Source organism: Aquarana catesbeiana, linkage group LG02 (assembly GCF_042186555.1).
Source record: "Aquarana catesbeiana isolate 2022-GZ linkage group LG02, ASM4218655v1, whole genome shotgun sequence".
In the NCBI taxonomy this organism is placed as follows: Eukaryota; Metazoa; Chordata; class Amphibia; order Anura; family Ranidae; genus Aquarana; species Aquarana catesbeiana.
The window spans coordinates 601,275,657-601,298,322 of NC_133325.1; the positions used below are offsets into that span (position 1 = coordinate 601,275,657).

General features: G+C 42.2%; 1 protein-coding gene across 5 annotated transcripts in view; it reads left to right on the forward strand.

The window, feature by feature from the left end:
- Positions 1-10,835, forward strand: part of BCOR (BCL6 corepressor) — a 314,117-nt gene extending 303,282 nt beyond the window's left edge. For all 5 annotated transcript variants that reach the window (XM_073616331.1, XM_073616330.1, XM_073616333.1 and 2 more), the window contains 5 exons: positions 19-185; positions 308-453; positions 3,180-3,257; positions 5,989-6,133; positions 9,629-10,835. In XM_073616331.1, the coding sequence (XP_073472432.1) occupies positions 19-185; positions 308-453; positions 3,180-3,257; positions 5,989-6,133; positions 9,629-9,920 (828 nt within the window). In that variant the 3' untranslated portion in view covers positions 9,921-10,835. The remainder of the gene's footprint in view (positions 1-18; positions 186-307; positions 454-3,179; positions 3,258-5,988; positions 6,134-9,628) is intronic.
- The last annotated feature ends 11,831 nt before the right edge of the window (positions 10,836-22,666 follow it).

Here is a 22,666-nt window from a genome sequence, read left to right on the forward strand (position 1 = left end):
TATTGCTTTCTTATACAGGAAGTCGTCCTTTATTGCTTGGAAAGCAAGTCCTATGATGTTAACCACCGAGATAATGCAGGGTACTGCGCATTACATGAGGCTTGTGCTAGAGGCTGGTTGACCATCGTCCGGCATCTACTGGAACACGGGGCAGATGTTAATTGCAGTGCACAAGATGGAACCAGGTGGGCATCTGCTGTCCTTCCCCCTCTAGTATTACCCAGGGGCTCTTGTGCTGGAAACAGTCTGAGAGTTTATAACTGCTGCATGTCTGGATGCTTTTATTAATGTTTCTTTCTACTCTTAGGCCAATCCATGATGCAGTAGAGAACGATCATTTGGAAATTGTGCGATTATTACTGTCATATGGCGCTGATCCTACTCTGGCAACTTACTCGGGGAGAACAATTGCCAAAATGACGCATAGTGAGGTGATGGAAAACTTCCTAACTGGTGAGTTTTATTATCAGGCATTGCTTGTAGCCAAAGTGAAAATATGTAGAAAAAAAGAGCTAAATAAGGATTTATGTAATTTGTTGTTTTTAATTAATTGCAAACGTTTATGATTTCCATACTTCATCTTGCTTCCATGTATGTGAATACGTTTTTCTTTCTTGCAGTGAAAGGCATTCTGTAGTGTAACTGTATACTCATTGGGGGGGGGGGGGGATTTACTAAAACGAGTGCACACAGAATTGGGTGCATAGTTACCAATCAGCTTCCAGGTTTTATTGTCAGAGCTTAATTGAACAAGCTGAAGTTACTGATTGGTTACTATGCATAGCTGCACCAGATTTGATAACTCTCTCTCATTGTGAGGGAGGCTTGTTATTATTTATGTGCTCTGACATGTACATGCATTAGTGTGTTACACATATATGATTATCATTATTGAGCAACTGTTTTAATCATTAGGTAAGCGCATTTTGATTATTGTGACTTTGCTGCAGTGGGATTGCGGAGAGCAGCCTTTTACTGCAAAAATAAGCTTGAAAGAAGACAGTTTTATCTTCACGGCAGAGAGGCCTGCTCTGTTGTAAGTGGAAGCACGTGCTCCCTTAGGAGTCTTCTGGCTCCCAAGTTGGACTTGGTGACATCGGAAATCAACATATGTTTGTCCACAATGACGTAATTGAAAAAAACAGTTTGCCAAAAAAACCCAAAAAACGCAGAACTCTAGAAAAACCTTTTTACATCACGGTCTAGAAGATGGAGGTAAAAAAGCCAACATGGCTGTGGTATCAGGCTACTAGCTGAAGAAGACCTCCTGAGGGGTACAAACAGGTAGTTGTAGGTGGATGTTTAGGAGGCTGCTCAAGCACCTTCTACATCAGTGCAGCCTGACCGCCCCACACCACTCCACAGCCTGTTGGTTGGGTTCATTGAGCCCTGTGAAAATTGGCCTAACATGTTTATGCAGCAGAACCGCTGTTTATTGAGCTCATTAGGATTGTGACCTATTGAGATTCTTTATAGTATGCTCATCAAAACAGACCAACCCAATGTAGGAAACTACCCATATCTGTCCTTACAAGCAGGTCAGGCTTTTATTCTAAGAGTTGCACCTAGCATTTGTCTTAGGCTGGTGACTGTGTGTACAATGAATGTCTATTTATGCAAAAGGAAAAGCATCTCAGCCTTTCAGTGAAAGTATGCCGCCCTTCTGTGCTTTCAATGGTTATTAATGAATGACAAAGCTCTTTTTATTCAACATGTATTCTTAGAGAGTTAGCAATCTTGAACCCTTTTGCTTGGTTAACATTTGCAGATTGCTGTGACAAAGAGAAGACTTGTGTATTTTTTAAGCGCTTTCTCTAAGAAGCAAACGTTCGCATGTTACCTCTTATCAAGGGCATTTTCTGATTATAAGACAGCAGGAGACAGTTGCTGGCAGCCTTGCTGTGCAGATGTGATAGTTGTTTTTCTCCTCTGTCTACCATGCTAAAGACAGCTAAATTAGGTAGCAAGAGTATGATCTTAGCTGTCGCATATTAAAAAAAAAAAAAAAATCCCGGGGACCAGATTGAAACCTGGTTTAATAGCTCTCGTGCTGTCACATGACACCTGCACTGCCACTGCTGTCAAAAGCTTGCCTGTTTAAACTATGAAGTGCCATAGATGCTGATTTCTAAGGTTCTTGACACTGAAATGTCTACCTGCAACCAAAAGAAATGCTAGCAGTTTTCATTCAGGCTAATGCAATTCCACTTAATGTACTCCTAATAAATCTTGTGCACTTCTGAAAACCTATTAACTGTCTATATTTTACTACAGCAAATGCTGCCCATTTCAATTTGTAGATAGAGTTAAATAACGGTGTTAAAAGAGACGGATAGTCACGCTTTTGCCCATTTTTTCTCTTATAAATAATGGAAGCGCACTTACTTTCACTCTCTTGTGATGCAAATCAGCTGACAGTGGGCTAAAGCTGTGATGTCACACAGCTGCTCCATGCTCTGGAGGATCCCAACCATGTTGCTGGGATCCTCCCAGCTGCCTGATTGACAGCTTGCTTTGGCTGTCAGCATGTGGATGAGAGCCGAAGCCAGCTGTGTCTGCCTCCACCCCAGCCCAGTGCTCCAGTGAGCGCTGGAGGGGAAGAGCAGAGAGTGCTCAGAGAGCGCTTGAGGGGCAGAGCAGAGAATGGTGACTGACAGTGACGTCACCACTCTGTTCCAGCAAGACCAGGAACTGAGTGATAAGCAGTCATGTGATTGCTCAGTTCTTAGGTTTAGTCCCAGCAGGGGGCAGCTTGCAGCATCACAACAGTGCTGCAACATGGAGGTGAGTATGTACTGTATGTTAATTTTTTTAAGTAACCCAAACTTTCACTTTATGGTCTAAGCAGAGTAAATGCACTACCTGTGCACATAAGCATGCTAAATACCTACTTGGAAAAAAAGATTGGTCAAGTTGCATTATTACACAGGCTGTTTGTATAAAATTTGTTTTCAGCAGATCAATAGCAAACTTTTTACAACATTAAAAGTTTATATGACTATAGCTAAAGATACGGATCTGTCCCTCAAAATAAGTGTATATATTTGTGTGTGTATATATTTTTTATATATATACACACAATTTATCTCTGACAAAGGCAATTACTGTAATGATATGAAATAATTTGGGTTAATGCATTTCAGATTATTTACTCTTTTTTTTTTTTTTTTCTCATCTAGAATATTTAACAGACTTACAAGGGCGAAATGGAGACGACCCTGGACTTTCCTGGGATTTCTATGGCAGCTCTGTCTGTGGTGAGTATAAACAGCAGTTCTTAACTATTTCATATTTGGAGTGCCAGTGTCACAAAACTGTGTTTATACGCGTGCCTGATTTATGGGTAGTCTATCGATCTCTGTCCTATTCGGCTTCCGGTGAGGATAAATCCTCCCAAGTTACTAACAAATCAAAGATACTGAACACAGTTTAGAAAGGCCATTACCAGAACATTATATACTTCATGTTGTTTGACCTCCGTTTAGCAGGTCTAAAGTGGTTTTCTGTAATTCACTTTTAACTGATGGAGGAAGGAAAGAGAACATTCCTTTTTTGTTGAGTTTCTTTATTCCTGTGACTTTGCACTTGAGGCTTTATTTTTATAAGGCATTTGTGGCCGAAGCAATATTTAGCTGAGCAATCCAATATGAATTACTAACCTTGCTACGGCTTTAGGTACTCTGTGTGCCTTCTGTCACATTAATAACACAAACTCCAAGAAAATGAAAAACCTTTTTTGTGCTCTAATTTACAAAATGGCTCCACCACTGGTCAGCAACCTGTAGATCGCAGACAGGTGACTGGTAAAACGCGGTCTGGGCTTGCTGACCCAACTACTTGTAAAGTTGAATCATCAGTGCCCTGATTACAATTTTTAATGCCACTGCCACAATCAGTGCCCACAATTGGCACTAATCAGTGCCCACAAGTGCCAGCAATCAGTGGCCATCAGTGATGCCAGTCAGTGCTGGCTATCAGTGCTGCCCATTAATGCCCATCAATGCTCATCAGTGCTGCCCATCAGTGCTGCCTATCTGTGCCAGTGTTCTGTCGAGACGTGCCCGGGTATGTACTGCGCATGCGCTGTACGGAACAGCACAAATGCTGATTGGCCAATCAGCTGGGCTGACGTAACCAGGGAGCATGCGCACATCGTAGGAGGTATCTCTTGATGGGAGATACCGTTTCACAGCCACAATTTTAAACCTATACAAACAGCGGGGGAGACCATAGTTCTCAGAGTGTGCATCGCTGCTGCTGGAGGGTGGCTAGTGGCTGTGTTGAAAAGCTATTTTTGTCTGTGTTGCACCCTGCCCTTTCACACAGGCAAAACCGGACCATCAGCACACTGTAAAGCCGCCCCGCAACAGCGAGGCACAATGTGAGAACTACGGTCTCCCCACGCTGTTTGTATGGATTTCAATTGTGGCTGTGAAATGGTATCTCCCATCGAGAGATGCCTCCTACGATGTTCGCTTGCGCCCGTGTCACGTCACTCCAGCTGATCGGCAAATCGGCTGAAGTGCGGCTCCGTCCTGCGCATGCGCGAGCGCTATTCGATGGGGGGGCACTTCTCGACAGAACACCTGTGCACAGTGCCACATATCAGTGGCCATAAGTGCAACATATTCATGCCACCTCATTAGTGCCCATAAGTGCCGCCTCATCAGCGCCCATCAGTGAAGGAGACAAATTACTTATTTACAAAATTTACTGACCGAAACTAAGAAAAACTTTTAATTTTTTTATTTTTTTTTTTTGTTTATTTTTTTTATTCCAAATTTTTGGTCTTGTTTTTTTAGGAAAAAATAAACACAGGAGTGATTAAATACCACCAAAATAAAGCTCTATTTGTGTGAATAAAATGATAAGAAATTTCACATGGTTACAGTGTAGCATGACCGCTCAATTGTTATTCAAAGTGTGACAGCGCTGAAAGCTGAAAAATGGCCTGGGCAGGAAGGGGGGATGTAAGTGCCCTGTATTGAGGTGTTTAAGGTTGCCTACCCCTGGGCTCCACTATACACAACAGGTACACTTTAACTCAGACATAAAGAAACCCATAAGCATAGGCATTTGTGTGAAGAAAACGGGATAGGGTTTCTACATGTAATAATTTTTACATAATTTTGCGTGCTGTCACAGTGAGGGGGGTTTACTAAAACTGGGGAGTGCAAAATCTGGTGCTGCTCTGCATAGAAACCAACCAGCTTCAAGTTTTTTTGATAGAACCTAATGCCGTGTACACACCGGCGGACTTTTCGACCGGACTGGTCCGACGGAACGAATCCGTCGGACAATCCGATCGTGTGTGGGCGTCATTGGACCTCCAGCGGACTTTTTCTGTCGAAAATCAGACTGACTTTAGATTTAGAACATGTTTCAAATCTTTCCGATGGACTCGAGTCCAATCGAAAAATCCGTTCATCTGTATGCTAGTCCGACGGACAAAAAAGGACACAAGGGCAGCTATTGGCTACTGGCTATGAACTTCCAAATTCTAGTCCGGTCGTATGTCATCAAGTTCAAACGACCGGACTTTCGAACGGACTTTAGGACTTTAGTCCGTTCATGTGTATGCAAGTCTGGTCGTTCATAAGTCCATCGTAACTCCGTCAAAAGTCCGTTGGAAAGACCGTTGGACGTTTGATGCTGAAATGTCCGCCCGTGTGTACACAACATTATTGAACAAGCTGGCTGCCATGCACAGCTGCACTAGATTTTGCGCTCCAGTTTTAGTAAATCAACCCCACTGTGTGCCTCTTTTATGAAAAGTTTAGAGAAATAAAGAATTACTAACTTCCACTATTCTATGCCTGCCATGTAACTCGTCCATAAACAGAGAAGGGTCATTTAAAGTATTAAACAGTGCAATCTGTGGAGCTATAATAGGGGTCATGTTATGACCACTTTAAACGTTTCCAATCTGAAAGTGAAGAATGTGTATGTTTTGGTTTGATCCTATTAACGCAACTCTCTCTCTCATAGATCCAAAAGAGGAAAGTGGGTTTGATGTCCTGGCTAATCCTCCGGGTCCAGATGATGAGGATGACTGTGTAGATGCCTTTGAATTTGAGTTCTCTGACAATCCTCTTCTGCCTTGCTACAACGTCCAAGTCTCCCTTTCACAAGGGTAAGTTAAAGTTTTTAAGATTTAGTAGTTCATAAGTCTAAAGAGGATAATTCTGGTTTGCCACAGGCTTATATTGTCCTTTGGGGGGTTTTATTTGGTGTTTTGGCATGTACATACACGCACGGCTAAATATTCTTTAGGAAAGGAAAAAACTCATGCATTTCAGGTCCGAACAAGGGTCAGACTAGACAAAGGTAGGTATGGCATGGAAAAATTGGCATGCCTACATATAACCTGCTTTCCATATAACATTGTTAGTGACTGAATGCATATAGCAGTGTGAGCCAGGTTTGTTGCCATGGGTTTGAATACACATGACTAAGGGTTATATGTTATTGCCAGCAATTTAGCAGCAATGAAACATGACTATATTTTTCACAGACTGCACACAGCAATGGAATAAATTATATATAGTATAGCCGTCCGCTTGTTCACAGCACAATTAAGCAGAGACCATTTTTGAGTCGCTCCTCTTTCATGCTTTATTATCTCATTAAGGATAAAATGTTATGGCACTTTTGTGATATTCCGTGTATAATAAGCTGCAAGATACGCATTTAAGATGCTTTGTGTTATCTGCTAGTTAGATTAAGGTCTATTCACTTTCACAACCTTGCGTAATTACAGTGTGTTGTCCATTTCCATTTTGTAGTGTGTACAAATTTCCTTTTGCAGTCTGATGTCCTTGTTCTGCTAATTAAAGGTTAATCAATTGAAAGTCTGTGGTGTATAAGCGTTGTTCTTGTTTCTCCCCAAGTTGTTGGTGAATGGCTTTCTGGTACTTGGGAGTAATTTTGTCAGTGAGCACGATTTGCTAGTTGTGGATCCTACTAGGCCTGATTGCAGAAAGTGCTGTTATGCAGGATCTCTCTGACTGTATTGTAATGTTCTCAGTGTCTTCAAGCCCCTATAAAACATTTTGCAATATCCTAAATACTTTAATTGGCTTCCTTAGACAAATCTCATCTTGCCAGCAGCAAAGATTAGTCATCTTTTGTGTGGAATCTGATTAGTAATTGCCTTTCTAAAGGGCTTCTCAGTGTGCAGTCTCCTTTTTTCCCTTCACTTTTGTTTCTTATTTACTTTGAGCCGTGGATACTTCCATTGAAGACTTGCGAAATAAGGCTGTGGGATGCCACCTTAGGAGCCACACTTTTGTTTGCTGTACTTCTCACACCCCATTCTAATTTCGATCAGTAAACGTTTTTTGCCACAGAATTTCTTTTTAAACAAAGATAAACCCATTTACATGGACCCAGATGAAGTAATGGGAGGTAAAACCATGCATGGCATCGTGAATGTGAGTGTAGGATTGGTGGTGGTGGGGATCTGAATGCTTGATTCTGGATGGTCAGATCCCATGTGTCTGGGCAGAATTGCAACAAAAAATGGATTTCAGTTTTGTGTGGAGTGTAGTGGGGTGGCTCTATATATGGATCTATCTTGGCAGCTCCAATGTGTGGCGTTCCAGAACCATAACATTTCTTTAGCAATCTCTGCTGGTCAGAGGTCTGTATTACCCACTGACTTCAATAGTCATTTATTTTGTTATGCTGGCCATACACTATACGAAAAATCGTTTGACCCCCATTTTCAAAAAACGCATATTTGGCCACGAGAGCAAACTATAGTGCTATCATGTAATGACCGATAAATTGTTCAATGGACATAAATGAATCAATTTTTTGTTCGTTTTTTCACATATACCTTGTGCAAAGAGTTTGGATGGGAAACAGTTTAACCTTTCAATTTATCGTTCGTTCGGCAGGAAATTTCCAAACTTGTCCTTCGTTTTTTCAGCTCAAAAACATCCCTACTGATTTGTCCCCATTAATTGGCCTAAAAACGAACGAATTGTCGAAATGACCTGAAGTTCAGCTGATTTTTCATAGTGTATGGCCAGCATTAGAGCAGCAAGTAGCAAAAATTTTCACATATGGATTCTCACATCTGTAAATTGGCTATGGTGGTTCTGTATTTATTAGAATAGTGTTTCCCACATTTTATCTTGATGTATAAAACACTCTTGCTTTACCATGTCTGAGATGATAGTGCCAATATCAGTTTGGAGATGCATCTTTTGTGCAATACATTGATTTTCTACTATTTACAAACCGTTGCAGCTGTTTATTACAGAAACATGTTGGCACAAACTATTTTGTCACATAAATTTGCAGCACCAATAACATTGTTCCCAACATGTAGTGATAGTTAATCACCTAATGCTTTGGTGTAACACTTCTGGAACCCTAAGCAATTTATCCTAACCCTCATTCTAATTCTGACCTTCAAGTGGAAGTTCAGTCAAAATCTAACTAAGGCTGGCCATAAATTATACAAAAATCTTATTCGATTTACCTTCAACTATTTAGTGAAGGGCCTGCCTGATTGCATACAAATTGAAAGTGTATAGGTTTGGCCCTTTATATTATATGGTTTTGGTAAATCTAAAGGAAAATTGTATAATATATGGCCAGCCTAAGGCTAAACCTACTTTTACCCCCATTCTAAGCTTATTCTATGTACCCTGTGAAAGGAAAGATGCTATGCTTACCTATTCTAAACCTACTCTAAAGCTGCTCCAGTCCGGTCACAAGATTGGTTTCCAGCTCAGGCTTCAGTGTAGAGGAGGAACAACTGACGCAGAATGCCCCATAGTAAGCCTATGGGTGGCGTCAATGCACAGACCTTTTTAGCTGTGGACGGTGATCTGTCCTTTTCACTGAAGCCACCTCTGGAGAGAGCAAGTGCCCGAACCAGAGCGACGTCAGAATAAGAAAGTATAGCATCTTTTCTTTCACAAGGTAGATAGAATAGTCTTAGAATGGGGGTGGGAGTAGGTTTAGCCTTGACTGAATTTAAGCTTTAAATCTCAACCCAACCCCTTTTCTCTAGTTCTTAACCATTAACCCAAACCTAAACGTTAATTTCTCATATTACCATAGCTAAACTGTAACAGAGACACTACCTTTACACCATAAATAAACTATGCTGTAATATATTCTTAGCAACAATTTGGCTGCTGTGTAAAATACCCAAGATATTAGTGCCAGAAATAAAACCTAGACAGATTGCCTACTTTTGAATCAACTGATCTGACAGCTGTACCCCATTAGCTAAAACTGCAACTTGAATTTTTGCCAAACCTTTCCCCATTAGACTCTTTTTCCAATAGTCTATGGTCAGATAGTCCTTTTTCTCTATTTATCAGGTGTCAGAGATCACCTGAAATCTGACAGATGCCAGCCTGTCAACAGCCTCCCCTCACAACCACCTCAGTCTCCTGAGTGCATAGTGTGTGAGGTCAGGCATTTGATAGAACAGCTACTCTAGGACCCTCTGTACATTAGGAGAAAAGGGCCTAATTGTGACTGGTTCTCTTTTATGTCATACTATTTGTAGAAGTGTCTGCTTGTGTATATTATTAATATAGGAAAACATTATTGATATAATAATTGAACATTATCTTGATGTTTTGTTTTTTTTTTCTTGTAGGCCCAGAAATTGGTTGCTTCTGTCAGATGTGGCCAAGCGTTTAAAGACGTCCTCGGAATCATTCCGAAGCGAGTACCCTCACCTTGAAGTAGTTAGCATTACCGAAGCAGAATTCTACAAGCAAGTATCTTTAAGCCAGCTCTTTTCCTCTCCAGACGATCTTGAAGGCTTCAGTCCAGACAGCAAAGAACTGCTCGAGCTTGTGGAATTTATGAGTGAACTGCAAACATTACTTGGATCATCCATCGAGTGCTTGGATCCTGAAGGAGACGCGTCGTATGCCAGCTGTTAAGAAGCCAGGCCCTTACCTAACAGTGTAATATAAAATGGATGCTTATTTTGTGTGAATATGTGCTATAGAGAGAGAACACTATTCTATAAATAAGTGTAAAAAAGAAGATTATTATATATTCGCTTATATTGGACGTTTTTTTTTTTTGGGGGGGGGGGTTTCCAAAAGCTCTAAATAAATTTCTATGGTCCTGAAAGGTTCAGTGCACATTTGCTTTGGGAAAATGTAATTATGTTTTTACTTGTACGTTTTATTTTAATATTATCTAATTTTTTTTTTTATTAAAACTTTTGACTTTTACAAAGCACTGAAGGCACGAAAGATACTTTATAATTTGTACTCGAAAGTCATGCAGATTATGAGGAGTTGTTGGCACTTCATGACGTTTTTTTATGTTTACAGAAATTACCTGTTTTTTGGTAAGCGATGTTGGATATGATCCAATGTTTTGTAATATAAACAAAGTTCTAAATATATAAATATATATATATATATTATCCATAGAGATTTGTTTGAATTTTTGTATTCTAATTTAAGATCTCTGAAATGTTAGTTTTCACACTTAAATTGAGTGTGTGCATATATGTGTGTATATATACGTATGCATTTATATATATGTGTGCACACACCTCTATACATATATAAATATATACATACGTTCAAATGTTTTATGCTCTAATTTAAAACAAAAGAAGACTCTGAGCTATTTTTGTTTTCTCATGTAAAATATTAAAACTGTATTATAAAGTGTTGAGGTCCAGCTAAATTGTATATAGACTGAATCATTTCTTGAGATGTGTGTGCAATGTTTTGAGATCTGTGTCTAAACTTTGTAAGTAAACCACCTGCCTTTGTATTTATATTTTACAAGACTTTTTCTTAAAAAGGCAATAAAACCATTTGGTAAATGGACAATGTGTTTTTTGATTTTTTTATTTATACAAAAGGTGTTAGACTAACTGAGTGAAAAAAGGAAGAGGTTCAGGTCCACATCCCCAATACAATATGTAAAAACAAATTTCCTCGAGGGTGAGACTTTAACCACTTCAATACAGGGCATTTTCACTCCCTTCCTGCCCAAGCCAATTTTCAGTTTTCAGCGCTGTCACATTTTGAATGACAATTGCGTGGTCATGCGACGTACCCAAATTACATTTTTATCATTTTTTCCCCACGAATAGAGCTTTCTTTTGGTGGTATTTGATCACCTCTGCGGTCTTTATTTTTTGCGCTATAAACAAAATAAGAGCGATAAGTTTGAAAAAAAACACAATTTTTTTTACTTTTTGCTATAATAAATATCACAAATTAAAAAAAAAATTTCCTCAGTTTAGGCCGATACGTATTCTTCTACATGTTTTTAGTAAAAAAAATCGCAATAAGCGTATATTTATTGGTTTGCGCAAAAGTTATAACGTCTACAAAATAGGGGATAGTTTTATGGCATTTTTATTATTTATTTATTTATTTTTTTACTAGTAATGACGGCGATCAGCTATTTTTATCATGACTGCGATATTGCGGCGGACACATCGGACACTTTTGACACTATTTTGGGACCATTGGCATTTATACAGCGATCAGTGCTGTAAAAATGCATTGATTACTGTATAAATGTCACTGGCAGTGAAGAGGTTAACACTAGGGGGTGATCGAGGGGTTAACTGTGTGTCCTAAGGCGTGATTCTAAGTGTAGGGGGAGGGGACTCACAAGGGGAGGAGACCGATAGGTGTTCCTCTGTACTAGGATCACATGATTGGTCTCCTCTCCTGACAGGACATGGATCTGTGTGTTTACACACACAGATCCACGGTCCTGCTCGGTTAGCGGGCAATCGTGGGTTCCCGGCGGACATTGTGGCCACCGGGCACGAGCATCGGGTCCCGAGTGACGCCCCCCCAGACTGTCGGGAAGCCCAGGACGTCATATGACGCCCGCCCAGGATGGGAGATCACATCTGCGGACGTCATATGACAATGGGCGGGTATTGAAGTGGTTAAAGGACCATGAACACTCAGACAATGAGGATTATATGTAAAACAGTACAAATTTTTTACAAAAGATAAATGACACTATACAACATGAATAAAACTAAAACACAATGACAAAAAACAGTGCAAGAAAATGGAAAAATGAAAGAGGACCAAACCAACTGTCAAGGAGACAAGTAAAAACCAACGCATTTCAGCATGTGAGGTAAGGGTCTTCTTCAGGGAAAAAGAATGGGCTGGGAACTTCCATGTGAATATAGACAATATACAATGTTAATATAGGCATAATTACACACAGAATTCCAAAATATCCTATATTCAATAGACTCATCAACTGAATCATTATAAATAATCAAAATAGACAAATATTACTATTAGTATCAGTACTGACCTCATGTGTTAAATGTTTCAAACAATGGAGATCATGCACTCAACATAGAAAAAGGAGACAAACGCCCAGGAGGCGTCAAACAGGCCAAAACAAGATGGAAATGAATCATGTCCAGGTAAAGCCCTCCTGTGTCTGAGAAGCATCTTCCAAAGGAGGGGGGCGGAGCCCTCACAGATGACAAACCAGCATAGATCTAAATGTGAAACACAACAATAAAAGTGGAAGGGTAATGTCATAAACTAATGTATAAAAGAAAGTAATGCACATAGTAAAAGAACACTCAGTAGAGTTGACCTATATATTAAAGTACACATACCTACACTTTAGAATTTGTAGATTGAATTTTGCAAAGCAAACATTCCTTTACAGACCCACATGAAATACAAATGGCCACTAATATCAAGATGTAACTTGTAACCCTGGATGGAGCCAAACAGGCCTCTCATGCTTCAAAGTTACTGCCCCAAATATAAGGAGGGGGGGGCCTGGCTGGATAGGTGGACAGTAGTGAACCTAGACTCAAAGAATCAAATGTAGTATTCATTGGTATAGTGCCGAGAAAAATATCCAAGCAGTAAAACGACAGAAACAAGGGGGGGGGGGAGCCCAATACCCCATCATAGTGCATAAGTATAAAATAATAATACTATTTCCCGAGGATCTTACCTAGAAAGTTTCACAGATACAGCAGTATCCTATAAGACGTGTCTTATTCCAGTTCCCACCTCTAAGGCCTGGGTTAACACGGTCCAATATTAAAAAATTTTATTCTCTGGAAAAGGCCACCATGGGAAAGAGTGACATGACGTCCCAATGGCAGATCTGGATTACAGGATTGCATACTGCGAATATGTCGGTATGCTCTCTGCCAAAATTCCATTTTGGTCTTACCCACATAAAAACAAGAGCAGTCACACTGGAGTAGATACACAACGCCTTGAGTGGGACAATTGGCAAAATGTCTAGAAACAAATCGAGTTCTATTTGGGAGATCGGGTGCGTAGAGGTATTCATATATTGACAATACCCACATCCCCCACAGGTGAAGGTACCAGGTCTTTTACAAGGATCCCTCCAACCCTCACTCGAGACCAGTTTATCTCTTAGAGATCTGGCTCTCCGAAATGTGAAAGCTGGCCGCTCAGGTACACAAGATCCAGCTGTGGGATCAAGTGTCAGGACATGCCAGTATTTGTTAATAATCTTTTTGAAACATTCCTGCTGGTTGGAGAAACGAGTGATGGTTCTTTATCTGCTTTGTCTTTGAATGTAATATCATTTGAACAGTTTCGCCTCATACAGAGATACCGTCCAAAGGGAATTGAGTTAACCAAGCTTCTAGGATGGAAGCTAGTGGTGTGTAGTATGACTACTTGACAACATACCCTCCTTATCTTTGTGGATATGTATATCTAAAGACTCAATTTTGGCTGGGTCACATGTGGGACATGGTGAAACTAAGATTTAGGCTACTTTCACACTGAGGCGCTATACAGGCCCTATAGCGCTAAAAATAGCGCCTGTAAAGAGCCTCTCCTGTGTCTCCAGTATGAAAGCTTGAGTGCTTTCACACTGGAGCGGTGCGCATGCAGGACAGTAAAAAAAAGTCCTGCAAGCAGCATCTTTGTAGCGCTGTAGGAGTAGTGCATACACCGCTCCTAAAGCGCCCCTACCCATTGAAAACAATGGGGCAGCGCTGCCAAAGCGCCGATGCAGCGGCATTTTGCGGGCGGTTTTAGCCCTTTTTCAGCCTCTAGCGGGGGTTAAAACCTCCCTGCTAGTGGCCGAATAGCGCCGCTAAAACGACGGTAAAGTGGCGCTAAAAATTGTGCCGCTTTACCGCCGGCGCCCGCCTGCCCCAGTGTGAAAGTAGCCTAAAGGTGTTGACATTCAAGGCCTGTACAAAAGTATGTAGCAGCTCATCAGAGCCATTCCAGACTAGGAAGATATTGTCGATAAAATTAAACCACAAGGTCACATGGTTATATAATGAGGCTAATTCATCCAAGGTACTAATCATTCGTTCCCACTCCCCCAGGCACAGATTGGCGTAGGATAGGGCACAAGAAGTCCCCATCGCTACGCCCTGCACCTGGAGGAAGTGGGAACCATTGAAAGTAAAGTAATTACGACCTAGGACAAAGCCTAATGCGTCAATGATAAAATCGTTGAATTTACAATCAAATCGGCTCTTTTCTGATAGAACTTGTCGGATACAGGCCCAGGCCCTTATCGTTCGGAATAGAGCTATAAAGGGCTTCCACATCGATGGCCGCATTGCTGGGAACCTGCAGGCTATCGATGTTTTGAAGAAGATGGATAGTATCCCGTATATAGCTTGGAATACTCAGAACATGAGGGCGAAGGTGACCTTTGGTAGATTTCTACCTCTATTTTTTCCTTTCTTTCACTTTTTTTCTTTTCTTTTTCTTCGGGCATCTAGATTATTCACATGGTTAATCTGCCATGGTCCATCAATATGGATTTATCCAATCCAACTCTTTCCCAAGTGCTGCTGTACTATATATCTCCAGCTTTCTAGTGCCTCATTGTCATGTCCTTTGTGTGTTTGTCATCCCCCCCCCCCCCCCACCCCCCGTGCTTTTTTGTTCATGCCTCCCATTCGACCCACCCAGGCCGTACAGTCCACCCTATTCTGGGGCGGTGACGTCTGGGTAACCATGCGTCTTCTAGCCCTGGTTCCGTCAGTGGGCGGACGGCGCAGCACGCTGCGGCATCTGCTTTTGATGATGTCATCTGCGATGGTCCGCGATGGCATCGTCGGTGGGCGGCGCTGCAGTCCATTGTCACCACGATCGCACACACTTATGTGAACGGTTAAGGGGGGTGGGAGGAAGGGCCACTTATGGAGTGTCATGGATTGATCACTCCAGGTGCAGCACATTTACCAAACCCCCTCTCTTATGGCCCGTACACGCGATCTGAATATCGTATGAAAACGGTCGTCCGCGGAAGGATCGTACAATTTTCGGATCATGTGTACACTACTTTCGACAGCCGATCACGACTGTTCATCCGATCTTATTCGATCAGGCATGCACGAAAATTTTCCTCATACGATTCCAGATCGTACGATTTTCGGTCAGTATAGCTGTCATCCGAAAATTCAATACAAATACATTACAACACGACATCACTTCCATTTTTTTTTTCTGTCGTACGAGATTTTCGTGACTTTATTTAGCTATTCAATTTCTACTTGCGACTATTAAGCGAAAACGGTCGTACGATCGGTCGTGCGATATTCGGATCGTGTGTACGGGCCATTACTCTGGCCCTTATATGATTCAGGCAACTCAGCAAGGTCCTGGCTTCACTTTGGAGACATAGGACACTGTATCTGTGAAACCCTCTAGGTAAAGTCCCCGGGACATATTATTATTTTATGATACTTATGTACTGTGATGGGGTATTGGGCTTTTCTCTCCCCCCCCCCCCTTGTTTCTGTGATTTTAATGCTTGGATATTTTTCTTGGTACTATATCAATGAATACTACATTTGATTCTTTGATTCTAGGTTCACTGATGTCCACCTATCCAGGCAGGTGCCCCCCTCTTTTTATTTGGGGCAGTAGCTTTTTACGCATGAGAGGCCTTTTTGGCTCCATCCATGGCGAAGTTACATCTCAATATTAGTGGCCATTGGTATTTCATGTGGGTCTGTGAAAGAATGTTTGCTTTGCAAAATTCAATCTACAAATTTTAAAGTGATAGGTATGTGTACTTTGATATATTGGTCAACTCTACTGAGTGTTCTTTTACTATGTGCATTATTTTCTTTTATGCATTCGTTTATGACATTACCCTTCCACTTTTATTATTGTGTTTCACATTTAGATCTATGCTGGTTTGTCATCTGTGAGGGCTCCGCCCCCACCCCCCTCCTTTGGAAGGTGCTTCTCAGACACGGGAGGGCTTCACCTGGACATGATTAATTTCCATCTTGCTTTGGCCTGTTTGACGCCTCCTGGGCATTCCTGTCTCCTTTTTCTATGTTGAGTGTATGATCTCCATTGTTTGAAACGTTTAACACATGAGGCCAGTACTGATACTAATAATAATATTTATGTCTTTCTATTTTGATGTTTATTTATAACGATTCAGTTGATGAGTCTATTGAATATAGGATATTTTGGATTTCTATGAGTAATTATTTTTAGGGACTCATTAATGATGATAATAGTACCACTGGATTGGCGTAGGGCCAATGTGGTGCCCATATATAAAAAGGGAACAAAGTCTTTACCAAGTAACTATAGACCTGTTAGTTTAACTTCTATAGTCGGGAAGATACTGGAGAGTTTAATAAAAGACCACATAGACGAGTTCTTACTGGAAAAAAATATTTTAAGCAACAGACAGCATGGATTCATGAAAGACAGAAGTTGTCAAACAAACCTGATTTCTTTTTTATGAGGAGGTAAGTAAAACCCTGGACAGAGGGGTGGGTGTGGACGTGGTATACTTCGATTTTGCAAAAGCGTTTGACACAGTTCCCCATACACGGCTCATGTGTAAGGTAAAGTCTACAGGCTTGGAAATATCAGTTTGTAAATGGATAGAAAACTGGCTAAAAGACAGAATTCAGAGAGTAGTGGTTAATGATTCCGACTCTAAATGGTCTAAGGTTATCAATGGTGTACCCCAAGGTTAAGTGCTGGGACCCTTACTTTTTAATATCTTTATAAATTATCTGGGATTGGGATTGGGTCTGGGATTAAAAGTAACATTTCTGTCTTTGCAGATGATACTAAACTATGCAGTGGAATAACATCCTTGCAGGATGTCTCCAATTTACAAGCCAACCTCAATGCATTGTCTAATTGGGCGACTATGTGTCAGATAAGGTTTAATGTTGATAAATGTAAAGTTATGCACTTGGGGGCTAAGAATATGCATGCATCATACATACTAGGGGGAGTACAACTGTGGGGATCCATAGTGGAGAAGGATCTGGGGGTTTTGGTAGATCATAAGCTGAATAATAGCATTCAATGCCAAGCTGCGGTTTCCAAAGCGAGTAAAGTCCTTTCTTGTATTAGGAGAGGTATGGACTCAAGAGAGAGAGATATCATTTTTTCCCTGTAAAAATCCTTAGTAAGACCTCATCTGGAATATGCAGTTCAGTTTTGGGCACCAGTTCTCAAAAGGGATTTCCGGGAACTGGAAAAAGTGCAGAGAAGGGCAACCAAACTGATAAGAGGCATGGAGGAGCTGTCAGAAACCATGAACCAGACTGAGACAGAAGTACAGTAAAATCACACTTGTTTATTAATAAAAATAAAAAGGTAAATAGAGTAAGCGTAGTCAAAGCATAGCCAGAGTCCAGTAACCGGATCGGGTAGTCAGCCAAGCCAGAGTTCAGTAACCAGATCGGGTAATCAGCCAAGCCAGAGTTCAGTAACCAGATCAGGTAATCAGCCAGGTCAGAAGTCAGGGAGTAGAGGAAAAGCAAGCAGGATAAGGAGCCAGAAGGGATGTCAGCAAAGCCAGTCTTTAAACAGGAACGCAGGAGATGGTTTCTTGTGATGTGACCAAGGCGAAGGCAGGAATGAAGTGAGCTGGAGATCCTTAAGTAGAAGGGACTGACGAGCAGATCCACAACAGCTGGTTAACTGTGGAGAGAGATTAGAGCTGGCAATTAGCCGACAGCTGAGCGGCCAGCTCAGAGAAGGAAGGGATGAGCCAGCCCTGACAGTACCCCCCTCCACAACGACCCCTCCCCCTTGGAGGACCACCGGGCTTGAGGAAAAAATGTCTATGGAAATCACGGAGGAGGGCAGGAGCATGTACGTCCGAGGATGAGAACCAGGAGCATTCCTCCGGATCGTACCCCTTCCAATGCACCAGGTACTGTATGCACCTACGGGAGTCAACAATGGATTGTACCTCATACTCCTCAACCTGTTTAGGGTGAGGATGTGGCACTGAGGTGGTAAAGTGGTTGCAGACCAACGGTTTCAAAAAGGAGACATGAAACACATTTGAGATGCGCATACTAGGAGGAAGGTCCAACGCGTAAGCCACTGGGTTAATCCTGTGAAGGATACGGAAAGGCCCAATAAACCGAGATGCGAACTTCAGTGAGGGAACACGAAGTCAGAGGTTGCAAGATGACAGCCAGACCCTGTCCCCAAACTGGTAGGAAGGCGCAGGCAGGCGTCTGCGGTCAGCGTGGAGTGTGTGCCTACCATTAGCGTGGGAACAAACAAACGAGTCAGACAACAGGGAAGGTTAGAAACCATAATTCCCCATAAACAGAGACAATCGGGAAGCAGAATTCAAGGCACTTTTGTGAGCAAACTCTGCCCATGGTAATAGGTCTGACCAGTTGTTGTGATGGTCAGAAATATAGCAACGTGTAACGAATTGCTCCAAGGACTGACTGGCTCGTTCTGCAGCCCCATTAGACTGCGGGTGATACGCAGAGGAGAAAGCAAGCTGAACTCCCAGCTGTGCACAAAAGGCTCACCAGAACTGGGACACAAACTGACTACCCCTGTCCGAGACAATCACCTTGGGTAGCCCATGTAAGCGAAAGATCTCCCGAGCAAAAATGGAAGCCAGTTCCTTAGAAGTGGGCAACTTCTTAAGTGGAATACAATGACACATCTTTGGGAACTGGTCAACCACCATAAGGATAACTGTGTTGCCTTGGGAGTTGGGAAACTCCACAATGAAATCCATAGACAGGTGGGTCCAGGGCCTCTCTCCATTGGGTATGGGTTGTAGGAGGCCCACTGGAAGGTGTCGTGGAGTCTAACTCTGGGCACACATGGAACAGGTAGCTACGAAGGCAGACTAGGCCACCAGAATTGTTGGGAAATGTCCCAAACCAGTTGATTCTTACCATGGTGGCCAGCTGCCTTGGGAGAATGGTAAGTCTGGAGCACAGCAGTATGGAGACACTCTGAGACAAAGCAGCGGTCACAAGGTTTCTCAGGAGGAGCATCAACCAGAGCAGCAAGAATTTTGTCATCCAAAGGAGAAGCTAGACTGGTGCGAACCGTAACCAGAATACGATCAGGAGGAATCATAGTTAATGGAACCGACTCCAACTTGGAGGTGGAGGAAAATTGTTGTGACAAGGCGTCAGCCCTTATATTCTTAGTACCGGGTAAGAATGAGACAATGTAATTGAAACCTGACAAGAAAAGAGCCCATTGCGCCCTTCTGGGAGAGAGGCGCTTACCCTCAGACAAGAATGTGAGATTCTTATGGTCAGTAAGAATGAGAACCGGCACAGTGGTTCCTTCGAGGAGATGTCTCCATTCTTTCAGGGCTAAAATGATTGCCAACAGCTCTCTGTCACCAATCTCATAATTGCACTCGGCAGGTGACAATTTCTTGGAAAAGTTGCCACAAGGATGCATAGCACTCTCAGAGGTAGGACGTTGAGACTGAAGGGCGCCAGCACCAGTCTCAGAAGCATCAACCTCAAGGATAAAAGGAAACGTAGGATCAGGATGTGCCAACACAGGAGCAGAAACAAAGGTAGCCTTGAGACTTTCAAAGGCTTTAATAGACTCCGGAGACCAACTCTGTGGGTTACCGTTCTTTCTGGTCATATCGGTCAGGGGCTTGACCAGAGACGAGAAGTTACGAATAAACTTCCAATAATAGTTGGCAAAACCCAGGAAATGCTGCAGAGGACGTAACCCCACGGGTCGAGGCCACTGTAGGACTGCCGAAAGTTTCTCTGGGTCCATCGAAAAACCAGCAGTGGAAATGACATAGCCCAGGATTTTAACCTGTTCCCGATGGAACTCACACTCCAGTTTACAGTAGAGATTGTTCTCTCTTAATTTCTGAAGCACACGACAGACATCTGTGTGGTGGCTCTTCAGGGACTTGGAAAATATGAGGATATCATTGAGATAAACCACCACACATAACTACAACAAATCTCGGAGGCCATCGTTAATAAGTTCCTGGAAAACCGCCGGGGCGTTACAAAGACCAAAAGCCATTACGAGATACTCAGATGGCCTCTTCTGGTATTAAACGCAGTTTTCCACTCGTCGCCCTCCTTAATCCTCACGAGATTGTAAGCCCCTCTCAGATCAAGCTTAGTGAAAACCGTTGCTCCATTAAGGCGGTCAAATAACTCTGTAATCAACGGGATCAGGTAGGCATTCTTAATCGTGAAACAATTGAGACCCTTATAATCAATACAAGGTCTCAGTTCACTGCTCCTCTTCTTCACAAAGAAGAAACCTGCACCAGCAGGAGACGAGTATTTGCGGATGAAACCCCGTGAAAGTGCATCTGCAACATACTCCTCCATGGCTTTATCCTCCAAGACCGACAAATAAACCCGGCCATGAGGGGGAGTGGCACCAGGTTGAAGGTCAATTGCACAATCATACGGCCTGTGTGGAGGCAAACTACTGGCTTGATCTTTGTCAAAGACATCGCTAAAATCACGGTACTCCTCTGGCAGGGAGGAGAGTGAAGGGGTAGACAGGACCTTGGCTACCTTCCGGAAGCCTGTTTCACTGCATTGTGGTTACCAGGAGAGAACCTCAGCACGGAGCCAATCAACAAGGGGTTGTGCCTCTGTAACCAAGGATAACCAATAACCAGCGGAAATATAGGAGAGGAAATCACTTGGAATTGGATTATCTCATGGTGAAGAGCCCCTACGACCATGGACAATGGAACCGTCTCATGAATCACATGGGCAGGCTGTAGAGGTCTCCCGTCAAGAGCCTCAATGGCAAGTGGAGTGTCACACAGCTGCAGTGGAATCGAGTGCTTTGATACAAAGGCAGCATCAATGAACAGGCCTGTAGCCCAGGTTGTACCGGAGCAGCCACAGTGGGGGATTCCAGGTGAGCCGTGCAACTCAGGAGCGTTTGTAATGCCATGGCAAACTGATCCATGCGGTGATCTTGCTCATTCAATCTAGAAAAAAATATTACCAACAAGTGGATTGGCTGTATCTTCTGAATTCATGGTCTTCGCCCTACTGTCAGAAACCATGAACCAGACCGTACCAGAAGTACAGTAAAATCACACTTGTTTATTAATAAAAATAAAAAGGTAAATAGAGTAAGCATAGTCAAAGCATAACCAGAGTCCAGTAACCGGATCGAGTAGTCAGCCAAGCCAGAGTTCAGTAACCAGATTGGGTAATCAGCCAGGCCAGAAGTCAGGGATCCAAGTAGAGGAACAGCAAGCAGGATAAGGAGCCAGAAGGGATGTCAGCAAAGCCAGTCTTTAAACAGGAACGCAGAAGATGGTTTCTTGTGATGTGACCAAGGCGAAGACAGGAATGAAATGAGCTGGAGATCTTTAAGTAGATGGGACTGAGGAGCAGATCCACAACAGCTGGTTAACTGTGGAGAGAGATGAGAGCTGGCAATTAGCCAACAGCTGAGCGGCTAGCTCAGAGAAGGAAGGGCTGAGCCAGCCCTGACAGGAGCTCAGCTATGAGGACAGATTAGAGGAAATGAATTTGTTCACTCTTGAGAACAGGAGATTAAGGGGGGATATGATCAACATGTATAAATATATAAGGGGTTCATGTAGTGAACTTGGTGTTGAGTTATTCACTTTACGGTCAACACTGAGGACAAGGGGACACTCTTTAGGTCTAGAGGAAAAGAAAATTCATCTCCAAATACGGAAAGGTTTCTTCACAGTAAGAGCTGTGAAAATGTGGAATAGACTCCCTCCAGAGGTGGTTCTGGCCAGCTCAGTTGATTGCTTTAAGAAAGGCCTGGATTCTTTCCTAAATGTACATAATATAACTGGGTACTATAGGTAAAGTTGATCCAGGGAAAATCCGATTGCCTCTCTGGGATCAGGAAGGAATTTTTTCCCCTGCTGTAGCAAATTAGATCCTGCTTTTCTGGGGGGGGGGGGGGGGGTTCGCCTTCCTCTGGATCAACTGTGGGTATAGGATTGGGTATATGGGATTGTATGATATATATATATTTTTTTTATTGTTGAACTAGATAGACTTGTGTCTTTTTTTCAACCCAACTAACTATGTAACTATTTAATAATATCTATATTAACATTGTAGATTGTCTATATTCACCTGGAAGTTCCCAGCCCATTCCTTTTCCCTGAAGAATACCCTTACCTCACATGTTGAAACGCATGGATTTTACCTGTCTCCTTGACAGTTGGTTTGGGCCTCTTCCATTTTCCCATTTTCTTGGACTGTTTTTTGTCATCATGTGTTTTAGTTTAATTCATGTTGTATGTCATTTATCTTTTGTAATAAATTTGTACTGTTTTACAGTTTGTGGTCCTTTAAAGTCCCACCCTTGAGGAAATTTGTTTTGATTTTTTATAATTCACTGAGGTGTGTAAAGGTTGTATAAATCTG